At 54.7% G+C, this 14,427-nt stretch overlaps 1 protein-coding gene across 3 annotated transcripts; it reads left to right on the top strand.

Moving 5' to 3' along the window:
* Positions 1-456: 456 nt before the first annotated feature.
* On the top strand, positions 457-13,646 carry TFAP2C (transcription factor AP-2 gamma). Of its 3 annotated transcripts, none has more exons than XM_057702219.1 (7): positions 457-492; positions 6,398-6,883; positions 6,998-7,049; positions 8,238-8,454; positions 9,040-9,158; positions 10,965-11,109; positions 12,072-13,646. In XM_057702219.1, the coding sequence occupies exons 1-7, from the start codon at positions 472-474 to the stop codon at positions 12,355-12,357; spliced, it is 1,326 nt and encodes a 441-aa protein (XP_057558202.1). In that variant the 5' UTR covers positions 457-471; the 3' UTR covers positions 12,358-13,646. The 3 variants fall into 3 exon arrangements, with proteins under 3 accessions (XP_057558202.1, XP_057558201.1, XP_057558200.1); XM_057702218.1 differs by lacking the exon at positions 457-492 and adding an exon at positions 3,396-4,810; XM_057702217.1 differs by lacking the exon at positions 457-492 and adding an exon at positions 5,309-5,686.
* Positions 13,647-14,427: the final 781 nt, after the last annotated feature.

Raw genomic sequence — 14,427 nt, 5'->3', positions numbered from 1 at the left:
TGGACCTGGAAACCTGCGAGGTGCCTGGAGTCAGATCAAAGCCAGAAATGAAGGCGGAGAATTCACGTAAATGTTAATAGATCTGGCTTGGGAGACAGAACACATTTCAAATGTCCTTGGCCTGCAAGACACAGACTACACTTAAAATAATTTTGTGATGGAAGGAGCCCTACCTACTGCTCTTCTTAAACAGACTAAAGCTCATTCAAAAGGCCGGGAAGACCCTTTTCAATTGGCGAGTTTACAGTTTCTAAGGGGAGGAGGGCGGGGGAGGAGTAACCAGGACCTTCAGGTGTGTCTTCCAATCGCGATAGCCCGTTTTGGCTGTGAATTGTCCCCCCATCCCCCCTCCGTTAATTAAATAAACGCTCGGAGCACTTTACAGCACAGGACGCGGCCCTTGGGGACCTGTTCCTGCGTTGCTCCCATTCTTAAAAACCTCAACTCGCAGAGGGCTGAAGAGCTGGCAACATGAATTTCCAGTTCCTAAAGGTGAGAAGAGAGGTCCTGGGTGGGGGGCCGATCCACGGTTCCGCGGAGAGGGGGGGTGCGGGAAGGCTGGCTGCTGGGGGTGGGGGGGTGCCCCCTGGGTGGGATGGGCGCTGGTGGCGGGCGCACCGTGGCCCCTGGGCGCTGCGCCCTTGTGGCGCAGGAAGCCCAGTCCGCGCCGCTGGGCGCCTGGGCCACAGTGGGCCTCCTCGCCTGGCGGCGACCAGATAAGTAGGTGAAGGCCGCCGGGCTTAGCTGGCCTGGAGGTGCCTGGTGTTCTAGGACGCCGAGCCGAGAAGGCCTCCGGGGACACTGGGCTCGCGCCTTCGCCCTCCTGACTGCGCTCGGAGCGGTTAGGCTGCACCCGGATGGGCCCGGGGGGTGGAGAGGTGACAGGTACTCTCAGGGCGGGGGTCCCCCGGGGCAGGGGAGGCGAGAGCCAGCTTGTCTCTAATAGGTGCCCAAGAGCCGCTAGGAAGGTGGCCTTGAAGAGCAGGCAGGTTTGTGCCTTTGAGGTAGTTGGACGACTGAAAATTCGCCTGCTGAGAAGTGGGGCGATGGTCGTCAAGTTAGAGACTTCTCCCACGACCTCTGCTCGCGGCGAGCCCTCGGCAAATGAGGGCCTCTCCGAAGCTTGGGTCCTACGGGCCCCCTCAGCTCCGCGCTTCGCAGTTGTTGCTTTGCGAGGATGCTCGCGTGGAACAGCTCAAGGCTGCGAAACCCGTTCGAGGGCCCGGCCTGGCGCCGAGCGCTTACAAGTGAGCAGTAGAAAGAGGTGGATTGACCCTGGGCTAAGACGACAAGCACGTGTGTGTGTAGCCGCCACTTCGAACATCACGAAAACAGCTGCTATTTTTATATGATCGCTGCTGTTTTGGAGTGACTGGCAATTGACGCACGTGGCGCCCCGGGCGTGCACCTCAGTGGGCTTCGTTCGGATGCTCTTGGACGCAAGTGTCCGTCCAGTGGGGTGCCGGTGCTGCGAAGGGCGGGTGTGGCATAGGGCGTGAGTGGGCGCCCTCCCAGACTGCGGCAGGCCCCGCCTCTTAGTGCCTGCCCGGCCGGAGCCCAGGCTGTTCCGCGGGGCCGGAAGGACACCTCGTTTGGACCCGCGAGGGCGCTTCGGAGACTCCACCTGACGCTCGGGCGCCCGCTCCCCGGGGCGGGAAGAGAAGTCGCAGGCCTGCTCCTATCCAGCTCTACCAGCCCCGCCGCCTTCCTGGGCTTGCCGTGGAGGGGGGTAGGGGTGAGGGTGGGGGCGGGGGCGGCGGAGGCCTCCCGCCTGGGGCTGGGAGCCTTGTTTCCAGAAGGAGAGCTGCCCGCGCTTCTAAGGAGGCGCGCCGTCCGCGCTGCTGTCCTCGCAGACGCCTCGTCGCCTGCGGTCTCCGGTTCCTAGCGCCATCCGAGCGGGCCGGGGGCCGGGGTCCAGGGCTCCCAGCGTGTGTGGAGTGCAGGCTCCCTAGGGGGCGACCGAGGGAAGTCCCATATCCTTGACTGTGCGAGGCGTGCGGCGAGGCTGGCCCCAGGGATGCCCACGTTGTGTGTGTACTTAGGCGGCCGCGAAGCCGCGGAGGGTCCGGAGGCCGCAGCCTTCGCTGGCGGTGGCTGCGGACCGGCGCGGCCACGCAGTCACGCGTCTTCCAGCGGCGAGGGGCGGGGGCTTTCGGGCCGGAGGTCTGTCTAGGGTGCGGGAGGCATCCGCTCTCTGCTCTCGGCTCAAGAGCAGAAAAGTTGAGCTCAAGGAAGGGCTGAGGTTTCCGGAATCCCGACCAGGGCGCGCGCGTGCCTGGGTTCCGTCCCTGAAGCCTAAGGTGTGCGTGTTTGGGCAGGGTCTGCCTGGCCGGGAAGACTGCGGATTCGTTTGAGCCGCCCTCCCCATCCAGGGCGCGGAAGTCTACCTTGAGCGCGTGTCCCCTGGGGAGGGTGCAGCGTCCAGGTCCAGGGCTCTGGCTTGGGAATGAATGGCCTTTACCGAGCGGTTCCGAAACCTCTGTGCCCCTGGGGCTCTCTGAACGGAGGTGTGCAGACCCTCGGGCCCATCGGCTCCCTTTGCCTCTGTCATAGACGCCCCGGGGCTGCGAGGGATTTCCGTCCCTCCGGGTGGCTTTGGCGAGCGCTGCTGCGGAAAGGAAGGGCAGCCAGGACCTGGGGCGAGGGGTTGGCACCTTGTTGTCCAGCCCTGGCCCCAACCTGCCCGGAGGCAAGGTTGCCGGCGTGGACGAGACAAGGTGTTCAAGCTGCATCCCCGGCCGCGTCTCGCAGTCAAAGCCGGGGCTAGAAGGCCCAGGTGGAGGAGAGCGCCTGCATCACTGGTCTAGGAGTCTGGGGCGTCCGGAGCGCAGCAACCTCCCTCGAGAGTACCTGGGACCCCAGTCGTACACGCCCAGGGCGCCAGTACGCCTACCGCGCAGGGTCCGATTCCTGCCTTGGGTAGGTGCCCCCTGCCCCCACTCCCCAGTACCAGGAGCGCTGCTTCTGCGGTTTTTTCTTTCACTCCCCCGGCCCCGGTGTCTTGGAAGCTAGGTGTCAGGGCTCGTGTGTGCACTGTCTTTGTACTTTTAGTGCAGAGCTCGCAAACATGCCCGACAAGCCCCCAGTGATTTCGCCTCCAGGTTTTGTTCTCGTATCTGGTCGGAATATCACCTTGAATCTGTCTACTCTCTAAGGCGAGGGAGAACGTTTCGCTTGGAAGACGCCTATTTTTATTTTGGTTATTTTATTTTAGGCCCATCTGGGTTTAAAGAAATGCTAAAGCTCAAACAAGCCCGAGCTGGAGTAGGGAAACGGTGGGTGCGTTCACTCTGTAGACTGGGAGCGCGTCCGCTACAGGCCCGGGGCACTGAACTGATAGGTATTGATTACTGCAAAATCGAATTCCGGATCAAATCGGCAGATCCCTTTTCTGATTCCCTGAGAATGTTTAAATTCAGCTCCCGAGAATTAGAGACTTTCCCCCTGCAGCAAAAAAAGGTCAATTAGAATCATCGGGCCAGTGGATTTCGTTTCTTTAAAAATTTTCAATATCCCGCTTTGCTTTCAAGTTTGGGAGGCACATAACACACCGAGAGGAGAGGCAGCGTTTATGAGGAAGAAAGTTTCGTTTTCTGCCTGCCTCTGCGCAACCCGGGTGCTCACCTCTCCAGCGGAGGTCCCTCTACGGCCCCTCCTTCTCCCATCTCTTCCCTCCCCCCGCCTGTGACGCTAAGGTTGTATTCAGCCCCGCACCTCTTTTCTCCTTTGAGGCTTCCGAGTGCCTGGCCCGTCGGAGCAAGCTGCCGAGCCGGCGCTGGGCAGGGCAGGGCTGGGCGAGGGCACGCTGGTGCTCCCACCCCCCTCCCCGGCCGCAGCCCAGCCGTGGAGATGGAGCTTCGGGCGATGGCGGCGAAACGCAGTTGTCATAGACTTCGGGGCTGGTGGAGCTGCCCGTCCGCTCGGTGGCGCTTGGGGCCGACTCCCCAGAAGGCCTTCCCACCCTCGTCCCTCGGAGGAACCCGGCGGCACTGTGCCCACATCGTGCGGGGAGGGGGTCGTCTCTCGGAGGGATTGGGACTCCAGTGGCATGATTCCAGTTTAAACCTTAAGTCTCCTTGGAGTGGGTGGTTGGGGCGTTTTAGGAGACGGGGGGCCTAAGCTGTTGGGACGTCCCCCAAATCGGGGTCTCTAACTACCTGTGACAGCGTCTTTTGGAGGGTGGGGGAAGGCGCTGTAGGTGAAAGAGGGGGGCCCCTTGGGTTCGAATCCCGGTTCCCAGCTCTGCCAGTCTCAGGTGTGTGCATGGCGAGGGCGACTGATGGAAGGCGTGATGGGGGCCCTTGGCCTCGCAGGTTCGCGGCTGTCAGCGAGAGGCAGCCCACACGGCTCCCCTCCTAGCCCCCCGCAGCGTGGGTCTCGGTGCGGCGCCCTGCCGGGTGCGGGGCGGAGCTAGGCTGAGACTGGCTGGGGGCCGCCCCGCCCGGCGCCGGGGCCTTCGCGCCGGCCCCCGGGGAGGAGTTATGATAATTTCCTTGCCGTTAAGGCGCCCCGATCCCCCGGCTATCGCCGGGACACACAGTGCGGGCGCGGCTTCCCGGGTCCCCAGCACTGTACCCGCGGCGGCAGCATCTACAATCGCAGAGCCTCCGATGCGCGTCCAGTGACCTGGACAGCTAGGCCCGCGCGCGGCGGGGGCGGCGGCAGACGCCTGGCCACCGTGACCCCGATTTTGGATTTACCGCTCGGGGGGTGGGGGGAACCTGGATTTAACTGGCGACTGTTGTGGGGGACGCCGGACGCCATGTTGTGGAAAATAACCGATAATGTCAAGTATGAAGAGGACTGCGAGGTGAGCTGGGCACAGGGGCGCAGCCTGGCCCCGCCCGAGGACGGTCCGGGAGGCGGGGGCCGCTGGAGCGAGGTCCGGGGCGAGGGCGCCGGAGGAGCGAACAGGCACCCACCGCTTGCCCTTCGAAGGGACAGGGCCCACTTTCCGGACAGCCCCTAGTGCTTTCTCCGGGGCCCCCTTCCTGATTCGGGCCTTTTCCTAAATATCCAGCCTTGGGAACGGGGCCTGGAAAGAGAATGGCAGATCCCACCCACAAAGCTTACCGGCCGGTTTCGTGCGAAGCAAAACAGCCCTTCTTCCCGTTTTCTCGGAAGAGCGCCGGGTCTACAGCTCTTAGAGGTGGCTTTTACGCACGAAATCTCCGTCCAAAGGGGTCAGATGAGGCGAGCTACCGGCGACACCTCTGCGGAGTCTCCTCCGAGGCGGGCTTGTCACCTGCCCCGCCACCCCCTCGGGGAAACGAGAAAACAACAGAAGTTTGGCTTTCCAGAGAAGTGGGGGCTGGGGGGGGGGTGCTGAGGCCAGATGGGGCCGTAAGCGCTCGGGAGTGCTCCAGCCTGTTGGACAGGTTGAGCTAGAGTTCCGGAGAGTGGGAGGGAGGGAGGCGGCGAGCGGGAAGAGGAAGAAGACTCAGACGGCGCGAGGCGTGCGCCTGGGTCCCGGGAGAAGGAAGCGGTGGCTGCAGCGACGCGGGAGAGTCGTGCGCCCGCGGGACCTCGAGGGGCTGCCCGGGTTTGCAGGCCCGGGCACTTCCGCCAGGGGGCGACGACGTCCTGTCTCCTGGTCCCCCCGCCACCCCTGTGACCCGGGGACCACATGGCGACACGTCCTTTAAGAATTAAGTCGGACAGCCGCGGGGCGAGGGGACGTGCACAGGCAAGGCTGCCCAGTTTTCGGGGTCCTTCATGCTCCTCTGTGCGCGACTGGCGGGGAAACTGATGGTGGCGGGGCAGGACCGTCTCACTTCCTATCCCGCCTGGGTCGGGACGCAGCAGGGAGCGCAGCCCTGGCTGCGGCGGGTTCCTCCCCGAGTCCCTTGGGCGGCTCAGGGTGGCTAGGGAGGGTCTCTCTCCCGGAGGTCTTTGTCCCGAGGGCGTGGAAGGGAGGGTCCCTGGGGCGGGGAAAAAGCGCACTTCCTGCGCTGCGCGCTTTATCCGCGCCCGCCGCCTCTCCACCTTTGGCCGACGACGCCAGCATGTGCGGGCTTGTGAGCGATCGCGCCCTGCGCTGCTTGCAGGCTTTCTCCCCGGCCCCCGGCCCCAGCTTCTCCCGGCCCAAGGCGTGGGATTCGGACTTGGCTCCGCAGAATGCCTCGGGCGTCAGAGCGCCCAGACCTTCGCCGCCGGGCCCCGAGGGCACGTTCCCCCAGGTCTTTCTCCAGTTTCCCCTTTGCTGACTCGCGGTTGCCCACGAAATCCCCGGGGCACGTTGCTCCCCGGGGCCTTTTGGCCCGAGGGCAGGTCCCGCGGGGTCGGTCCGGGCTGGTGCGGTTGGGTCCCCGGGGGCACAAGCCGGGCGCGCCTGCCGCGGTCGGTTCGCAGTAGCGGGGTTTCGTACTAACCGGGTCTCCGTTTTTCTTTTCCCCAGGATCGCCACGACGCGAGCAGCAATGGGAACCCGCGCCTCCCTCACCTCTCCTCCGCCGGGCAGCATCTCTACAGCCCCGCGCCGCCCCTCTCCCATACCGGAGTCGCCGAATACCAGCCGCCACCCTACTTCCCGCCTCCCTACCAGCAGCTGGCTTATTCGCAGTCAGCCGACCCCTACTCGCATCTGGGAGAAGCGTACGCCGCCGCCATCAACCCCCTGCACCAGCCGGCGCCCGCCGGCAGCCAGCAGCAGGTCTGGCCGGGCCGCCAGAGCCAGGAGGGGGCTGGCCTACCCGCGCACCACGCGCGCCCGGCCGGCCTGTTGCCTCACCTCTCCGGGCTGGACGGCGGCGCCGTGAGCGCCCGCAGGGATGCCTACCGCCGCTCCGACCTGCTGCTGCCCCACTCGCACGCCCTGGACGCCGCGGGCCTGGCCGAAAACCTGGGGCTGCACGACATGGCGCACCAGATGGAGGAGGTGCAGGTGAGCGCCTCGGCTCGGCCCCCTCCTGCCCGGACCTGTTCGCCCCACTGCCTCTCCTACCCCCGCCCGGGCTCCCCCCGAACTTAAAAGGAAACTTTGTCATTTCTCCCCCAGAATGTCGACGACCAGCACCTCCTTCTGCATGATCAGACAGTTATTCGCAAAGGTACGTAGTGAGTGCGAGTTCTTTTCTTCCTCTGGCCTCACCCTGTACTGGTTCTTAGCTGTGCTGTGAAGTTATTAACTTAACTGGCAAGGTAGGGCGTTTGGTATGCGACTTGGAACATTTTTGGCCGAGGAAGAGACAGGGACTCCAGGCATGTAGGTTTTAAGAGTGAGAAGAGAGGGCATTTCTTTAAGATCTAAATGGAAAAGGATGCTCTCAAGAGCTGCCACTCAATCCCCGGATTTGTTACTCCGTAGTTTTCCCTTGGAGAGTGTTACTTCTTGAATTCGAGAGTGTTCTACAGTGCTCCAGAAAGAATCCCAGAGTGAGTTAAGGCTGTGATTTAATTTGGAAAACAACTCACTACAGACCTCAGTGGAGTGACTGGTTGTGACAGTTTTAATTGTTGAATGGGTTGTTGTGGTTTTATTTCTGATTTCAAACAGGCACAGGGGAAGGAGCCTTAATTCTGACCTGCAAGAAGAAGGTGGGAAACAGTTTGGCCTACAAAACATAACAGCCCTAAAAGCATCAGGCTGGATGATCTGTCCACAGGGACAGGGATGAGGTGGGAGGGGGCTTGGAAAATTGGATTACTTGGTGAGTGAGTGGTTTATGAAATTAAGTTCCATACTGCCAGGATTACCAGCTTGGTTGTTTGGGAAATGGAGTGATCCTAAATGAAAGGTAGTTACGGTCTGTTACTCAAGGATAAACTGTTGGAAATCAATTGGGGAAAAAAAAATCTCAGAAAATAAAGTGAATTTCCCAGTAAACTTAGAACAGGTGTGTTTGTATTTTAAAATTTACTGTGATCAGTTGCACTGAAAGATTTTGGCAAACGATCTGAATATGTCCTGTGACTCTGGATATTTGTTGAGTGAAGGGGAAAAAAAACCTCCATTTATTTAGTTATGAAGTCTTTTGAAAACAAATGTTCTAATTAAACCGATTTTAAACAGTGGTTAGAAAATGTAAACCCTCCATGCTTGGGATCTTGACTAATTAACATCCCAAGGTGTTACCTTGTGAATTTCAGATTTGATTATCTTTGAAGAATCTGGCTTTTAAAAAAGTCTGCATGCGATTTATAGCCCAACATGCAGTATTATGTGTTCAAAGAGCTCTTTCAGCTTCCAGTTAGTGATCTGAAAAGGTCTCTCTGCCACTTCTGATCTTCATTCACAGGTCCGATTTCAATGACCAAGAACTCCTTGAGTCTCCCTTGTCAGAAGGAGCTGGTGGGGGCTGTGATGAATCCCAGTGAGGTCTTCTGCTCGGTCCCTGGGAGACTGTCCCTCCTCAGCTCTACATCTAAATACAAAGTGACAGTTGCTGAAGTCCAGAGGCGACTTTCCCCTCCTGAGTGCTTAAATGCCTCCTTGCTGGGAGGTGTCCTCAGAAGGTACGTGGGGACATCTGGGCATGGCAGTTGGGGACGAGTAATATAAAAGGACCAGGGAGGTATTTTTAACATTTTTGTAACTTTGACACCTAACGCTGCATTCTAATCGGCTCAGGGAGTTTTAGTACGTCTTCTCTTTTAGAAAGTGCCAGATGTAGAAGGAAGTGCTAAAACAGCGCTAACGCATTCTCATTTGGTTAGAATTTGATTCCGTGTATGAAGTGGTAGCATCTGTATTCAGGCTAGAGAAGCTCCATGGGTCTGGTTTCCGCCAGGGAGTTGTTTTCTGGGGACTGCTGCAGTTTCTACAAGTGAAAATTTATCTGTTTCAGTACAACTTGCAATGTTCTGTGATTTAAAAAAAAAAAAGTTGATGCAAAGAAAGATCTTTGAATTTTACGGGGATTAACTAAATAAGGACTCCCTGTATCACTTGATTATAAGCCATATACTGTAGACTGTCTTTGACAGATTTCTGTATTGTTAGCATCACTTTAGGCATTTAGAATTTTAAAGTGGCTTCTTGAGAATATATTAAAAAAATTTTTTTTTAATTTTATTTTTTCTTTTTATTTTTTTTCTCAGAGCCAAATCTAAAAATGGTGGCCGGTCCTTACGGGAGAAGTTGGACAAGATTGGGTTGAATCTTCCAGCTGGGAGACGGAAAGCTGCTCACGTCACCCTCCTGACATCTTTAGTAGAAGGTCAGTGGAGTTTTGTTTTTGTTTTGTGGTGTTTTTGGTTAATGCTGTGTTGTGTCTTTAATATTTTTCTAAAGAAAAGCTTAAAAACACTTAGTCACAAGTAGAGAGAGAGAGGTGCAGGCGATTTGCCTTCATTACAATCAATCAGTCGTTTAATCAAATAAGTTCTTAACATTTAATCATGTGGCTGCTTAAGTATTCTGTTCTGAGTCTCCCAGAAAATCATGGTTAAAAAGAAACTGGTTTTCCTAACTTAAGACATCACACTGTGGGGTGTTGAGACATTTTCTATCAAGTGAACCAGTTTTGAAGGATGCGGTCGATCAGCTGGTACACCTTTTTTAAAAAAGCTGGGTGCTGGCGACAGCAGCACCATCTCTGGTCTTTGTAGCTGTGGAATATTGGGATTGGGGTCAGTGAAGAGAAAAGCCCTTGTATACAATGAGACTAGCCCAACTCACAATTCCTTTGTTCATTTTCCCTATCAAAAAAAAAAGTAATGGGGCCCACAGATGAGCCCCTCGCTCCAATCCTAAGACAGTCAGCATGTGACATTTCAGTTTCTTGAATGGGCCTACATCCCCGACCTGGAAAGTAGCCAAGAGTGCAATAGGGCCTTTACAAAGGGGGCAAGGGAAAAGTGAAATAATTATTTTTAAAAACAAAACAAGCTCGTTGTTCCTGCGCACAGGAAAATGAGTTGATGAACACGGAGAGGCTTGTCCTGAAGCCTGGAGTGGCCGCTATCACTTTGCCCAATCAGCAGGGCGCTGGGTCCCGGCTAAGGGCTGCGGGAGCCAATGAGGGGTGGTCTCCTGGCAGCCAGGCAAGTCTTTTGAACACTTTCTTTCCTTGGTCTAAATGGTGCTACTGCAGTGCTAAAGGAGGCTTGGCAGAGCCCTGCTGTACCTTTTTACGAGTGTCTTTGGAGGTCAGGGCAAGGAGAAAGGAGCTGCCTGTTCGGTGCTGTTGAGAACCAGCTGTCCTGCGCCCAATGCTGGATTCTGCGTGCGTGGAGCCTAAATGTGGCTCCCCTCGGTTTCCTTCCCAGCCAGGCAGGGGTGCTTGAATGCGAAAGTGTGTGCCTGAACAATGGTTCTCAGTGATTTAGTGAGTCGGGGAGGGAAGTGAGGATGGCGGGGTGGGGGCCACCATCTGGGTGTTTGTAAAGCTCTAGCAGCTCTAAATCTTGGAACCAGAACCGGGCACCTCAGGTGGAACATGACCCCCGCCCCCTGGGTCCTCTCCCTCTGGGGTAGTCCGGTAGCCTGGTAGGTAGGGCTCCTAACACTTCCAGTGGGAAACACTCCCACTTCTCTTAAAGAAACGTTCTGACTCACCCCCACTAGTAATGGGGCACCCTCATTTAAAACGAAAGTTCCGTGTCAAAGACTTCGTCCGGCTTCAGAAAGAAAAGCGACAGTTCGCTTCTTTGTCAGTCATACTCATCTCCCTAAAATTTTCCGACTTCTGCACAACGGCAGATGCTATTTTATCATCGAGAGAAAGCATGAGTGTGTCTCGATCTGCTCAGGTTGGGCAGAGGACTGGGTCACATTGTTTGAGTACAGTTAAAAATTTCGGGGTTCCCCCCCCGTCACATGGAATGATTTCACCCCAGGGGAGAGGACCTACTGAAAGTCTCCAGAAAGTTCTGCTTCCCGGCTGTATTGCTGTCCTGTATGTGATTTCTTTTTAGAGTGCAAAATGACTGCTAACCCGATCGTGCTGGAAGAGAGGGCAGGGACAGTTTGCCGTGGGGACCACAGTCACCCTAAAGTCTGTTCCCCTTGCTGATTATTCCAGGGGAGGCTGTTCACTTGGCTCGGGACTTTGCCTATGTCTGCGAAGCAGAATTTCCCAGTAAATCCGTGGCCGAGTATTTAACCAGACCTCATCTCGGAGGCCGGAATGAGATGGCAGCTAGGAAGAACATGCTGCTGGCCGCACAGTGAGTATCCAGACTTGAGAATTTGATGCCCCAATGCTCTGACATGGAAGCTGAGGGGCCAGCACAGTCCCTGGGGCTCAAGAAAGAAAGGCTCCTTAAAAAGTTAGGGTGTTGAGCAAAAGCAAATGGCAAGGAGCATCTTTTAGAGACTCGGATAGGGTAACTTTTTGTAGGATTTCACATAGGAAGAGCAGTGAGTGTATCAGGAGGAGTGTTTTTGAGCTGTTTACTTATTCAGCTCAAACTAGGTAAGCCACTCTTGTTATCTGCATGTCTTACAGAAATGTGTTGAAAACAATTTATTTTATCACACACCCAGTAAAGATCATGTGCCTTCCGCCTCCTGATAAAAAGATGTTTTTGTTTTTAAAGAGTGGGTTGGATGTATAGGAGACAGGGCAAATTAAACGTCTCAGAAACGACCGCATTGCAGCTGAGGGGTTTCTCATAGAAACCAACAGTCAATTGATTTTAAAATCGTGGTAAATGAAGCAGAACTAGTCAAGTGGGAAATGGGGCGAAGGAGAGCGCAGTGAACCAGCCTGTATCAAAAGAGTGAGTTCCAGGGACGTGAATTCAGCGTTCTTGACAGAATTGCTTTATAGGAACCGAACTGCATCAAATTGAAAACCTATCCCTTCCTCTCCTGGGCTGGAGTTCTGACCCCATCTCTTTTACCAGTCCGGGCAACCTTGGCCAGTTGATTCTGGCCTTAATCCTTTTATCTTTCCTAATTGCAGCGAGCATTAAAATGAGTTAGTGCTTAAAAGAGTTTAGTTCAGGGCCTAGCAGAGAATAGGTGCTACGTGCAGCAGCTAGTTACTGGTATTAGTTTAAAATCTACTTCCTTGGCCAGCCCCAAATTCTCTTTGCCTCCAGGTGTCATATCCCCAGGTGGCTTGTCTTTGTACCTCTCATGGCGCTGCATTGAGCTCAGCCGTGTGTGTTGACTATCTTCACAGGCAAGTGTGTAAAGAATTCACAGACCTTCTCAATCAAGACCGAACTCCCAACGGGAACAACCGGCCCACCCCGGTCCTGGAGACCAACATCCAGAACTGCTTGTCGCATTTCAGCCTGATTACCCACGGGTTTGGCAGCCAGGCCATCTGTGCCGCTGTGTCTGCCGTGCAGAACTACATAAAAGAAGCCCTGATAGTCATAGACAAATCCTACATGAATCCTGGAGATCAAAGTCCCGCTGATTCCAGCAAAACCCTGGAGAAGATGGAGAAGCACAGGAAGTAGAACGGGGACGGGCAAAGGGCCAACGAGTCTGGAAGGAAAGGGACTCCAAAACTGGTCTCGACCAGGACAGACTGGGAAACCCCACTTACCTGGGGGACAGAGCTTCTTATTATCCACCTTCCCGTGAAAAAGGCCTCCGTCGATTTCCAGATCTTCACATGCCCTCCTGGGCTCCTTAGTATGTAAGGGGTGCTGAAGTGTCTCCTTAATTCTGGACGAGCTAGCGGAAAGTGACGAGTGCTGGTTCTTTACCCATCAAGGTTATCTTTCATTTTTTGGAACCCCATTCTTCGTTCCTCTGAAAGTGGTGCTACAAGTTTTCGAACCTTTTAAATAAATTCCCAGGGCTAACAACCCCTGCCGCCTGCCGCCCCCCACCCCCACCGCCCCTGCCCGGCCACACACACACACACACACACACACACACACACTCAGCTGTTGAAATGTCAAATCGATGTGATTCAGATCAACAATAACTTGCAGTGTTACGGTAAAAGTATCTGTGTAGCTTCTTCAGTCTCATCCTACAAACCGTAGGAGGTGAGCATTCTGTCTGCTTAGCAACTGGTTCATAGGTGGTATTTGACAGACTTTAAACCCCTTGTGCACAGGGGCCCTTCGGGTTTTACGAAACTTGTAGAAACAAAGCCTGCTGATTGATGATTTTTATGTTTTTCTTTAAAACAAACAAAAAAACTTTGGAAGTTAACTCTTCAAATAGGAGACTCTTTGAAATGACATGTTCCTTGAAGGTACGGAAGCTTTATTTTGCATATTTATTTCACATCTTGATGTTTCGAGGAAACTTGAAAAGGGTAGGCATGAAGCATTTTTTTTGCTGTCATCCCGAGTCCCAGAGGAGGTTCTGTATTTTGAGAAGCTGTGTTGACTGTACAGATTTTATTTATGCATAATTTAATGGGGTCTGTAAATACGGGTGCACTTCTTATGACTTTTTGAGAAACGGGATTCAATTTTAATATTAACTTTTAAAGGTGACGGGGTAATCTAAGACACATCTTTAGGTTTTATTCATATGTACACAGAGTATTAAGAGTTAAGAGGACCCTGAGCTCTGTTCTCGACTCTGAAAGACTATTTAATTGAAGCTCTCTGTTCACAAAGCAATAACTTTGCCTCATTCTTGTCGGGCTGACCCTGAAGATGAGTGTGAGGTACAGTGTGTGTGGGTGAAAATGGGAGTTTTAGAATCGAACTCCTTGCCTGTAAATGTTCCCTAAATGTTGTGTATATGAAACCTGTATAATAAAAAGTATTCTCGATAGAAGCTGCGAAAGTCTGGTTATAACTTGGTATGTTTTTTAATCTAAGAGGAGTGGAAGAACGGCAGAGCTAATTTCTGGTTTGACGGTGGCTTAGTTAATAGGACCGAGCAGGAAAGCTGTGTGCCAAGGGGAACCTGGAGTTTCATTTTGTCTCCCTCGCAAGACTGCTCCAACGCACCATGTCACGCACTCACCAGTGGCTCATCTTCCCCGACACAAGGAAGGGCTGTTGGGAGATGTGTGAGGGACGGTTCACTGACAATCAGGAATCCACAGCTGGGGAATCTTATCTCTCGTATAAGGCTGCTCGGTTGAGAAACACTGTACTTATGGTAAAGTTGCCGGCCTCAAAACTTTGAGAATGGAAATGAAAGTATTGTTGGTAAATCCTTGGGCGGATCCTCCGTGGGAGGACTCGGCATTCAGTCAAACGCAAGCAGTGGAGGTGTGGTAGGCGCGCTACGTGTTTTCCATCGATCGAAATTCTCCATCTTTGGGACCGTGGTCGTGCACGTGGATCTAGGGCATGCCAATCATTTTGTCTGCGGGGCAGAGCAGAGGTTGGTTCTCTGTCCATGGGCAGCAGAAGAGACTGGCAGGGCTTGTGTACTTACTGGATGCTTGCAAGCATCCTGGACGCACACTGACAGTCCTTGATTTCAAGTTGAAGTGGCCTGGCACCTCCTCCAGGAAGTGATCTGTTTATAGTTTGGCATGAGTGGCTGCTTCAGAGGGGGTGGGAGCAGAAGGATTTTCCATGTTGGATGAGGCTGCTGCTTCAACT

The sequence above is a fragment of the Hippopotamus amphibius genome, chromosome 12, assembly GCF_030028045.1.
Source record: "Hippopotamus amphibius kiboko isolate mHipAmp2 chromosome 12, mHipAmp2.hap2, whole genome shotgun sequence".
Classification (NCBI taxonomy): Eukaryota; Metazoa; Chordata; class Mammalia; order Artiodactyla; family Hippopotamidae; genus Hippopotamus; species Hippopotamus amphibius.
Note: the sequence above shows the minus strand (reverse complement) of the source record. Positions and strands in the feature narration are given on the sequence as shown.

What these genes read in the sequence shown, in the direction of transcription:
- TFAP2C (XM_057702217.1), top strand. Translation starts at nt 5,627, where the DNA reads ATGGCGACACGTCCTTTAAGAATTAAGTCGGACAGCCGCGGGGCGAGG. An exon ending in TCAGACAGTTATTCGCAAAG is followed by an intron (nt 7,050 to 8,237) that starts GTACGTAGTGAG and finishes CTTCATTCACAG; the next exon opens with GTCCGATTTCAATGACCAAG. An exon ending in CTGGGAGGTGTCCTCAGAAG is followed by an intron (nt 8,455 to 9,039) that starts GTACGTGGGGAC and finishes TTTTTTTCTCAG; the next exon opens with AGCCAAATCTAAAAATGGTG.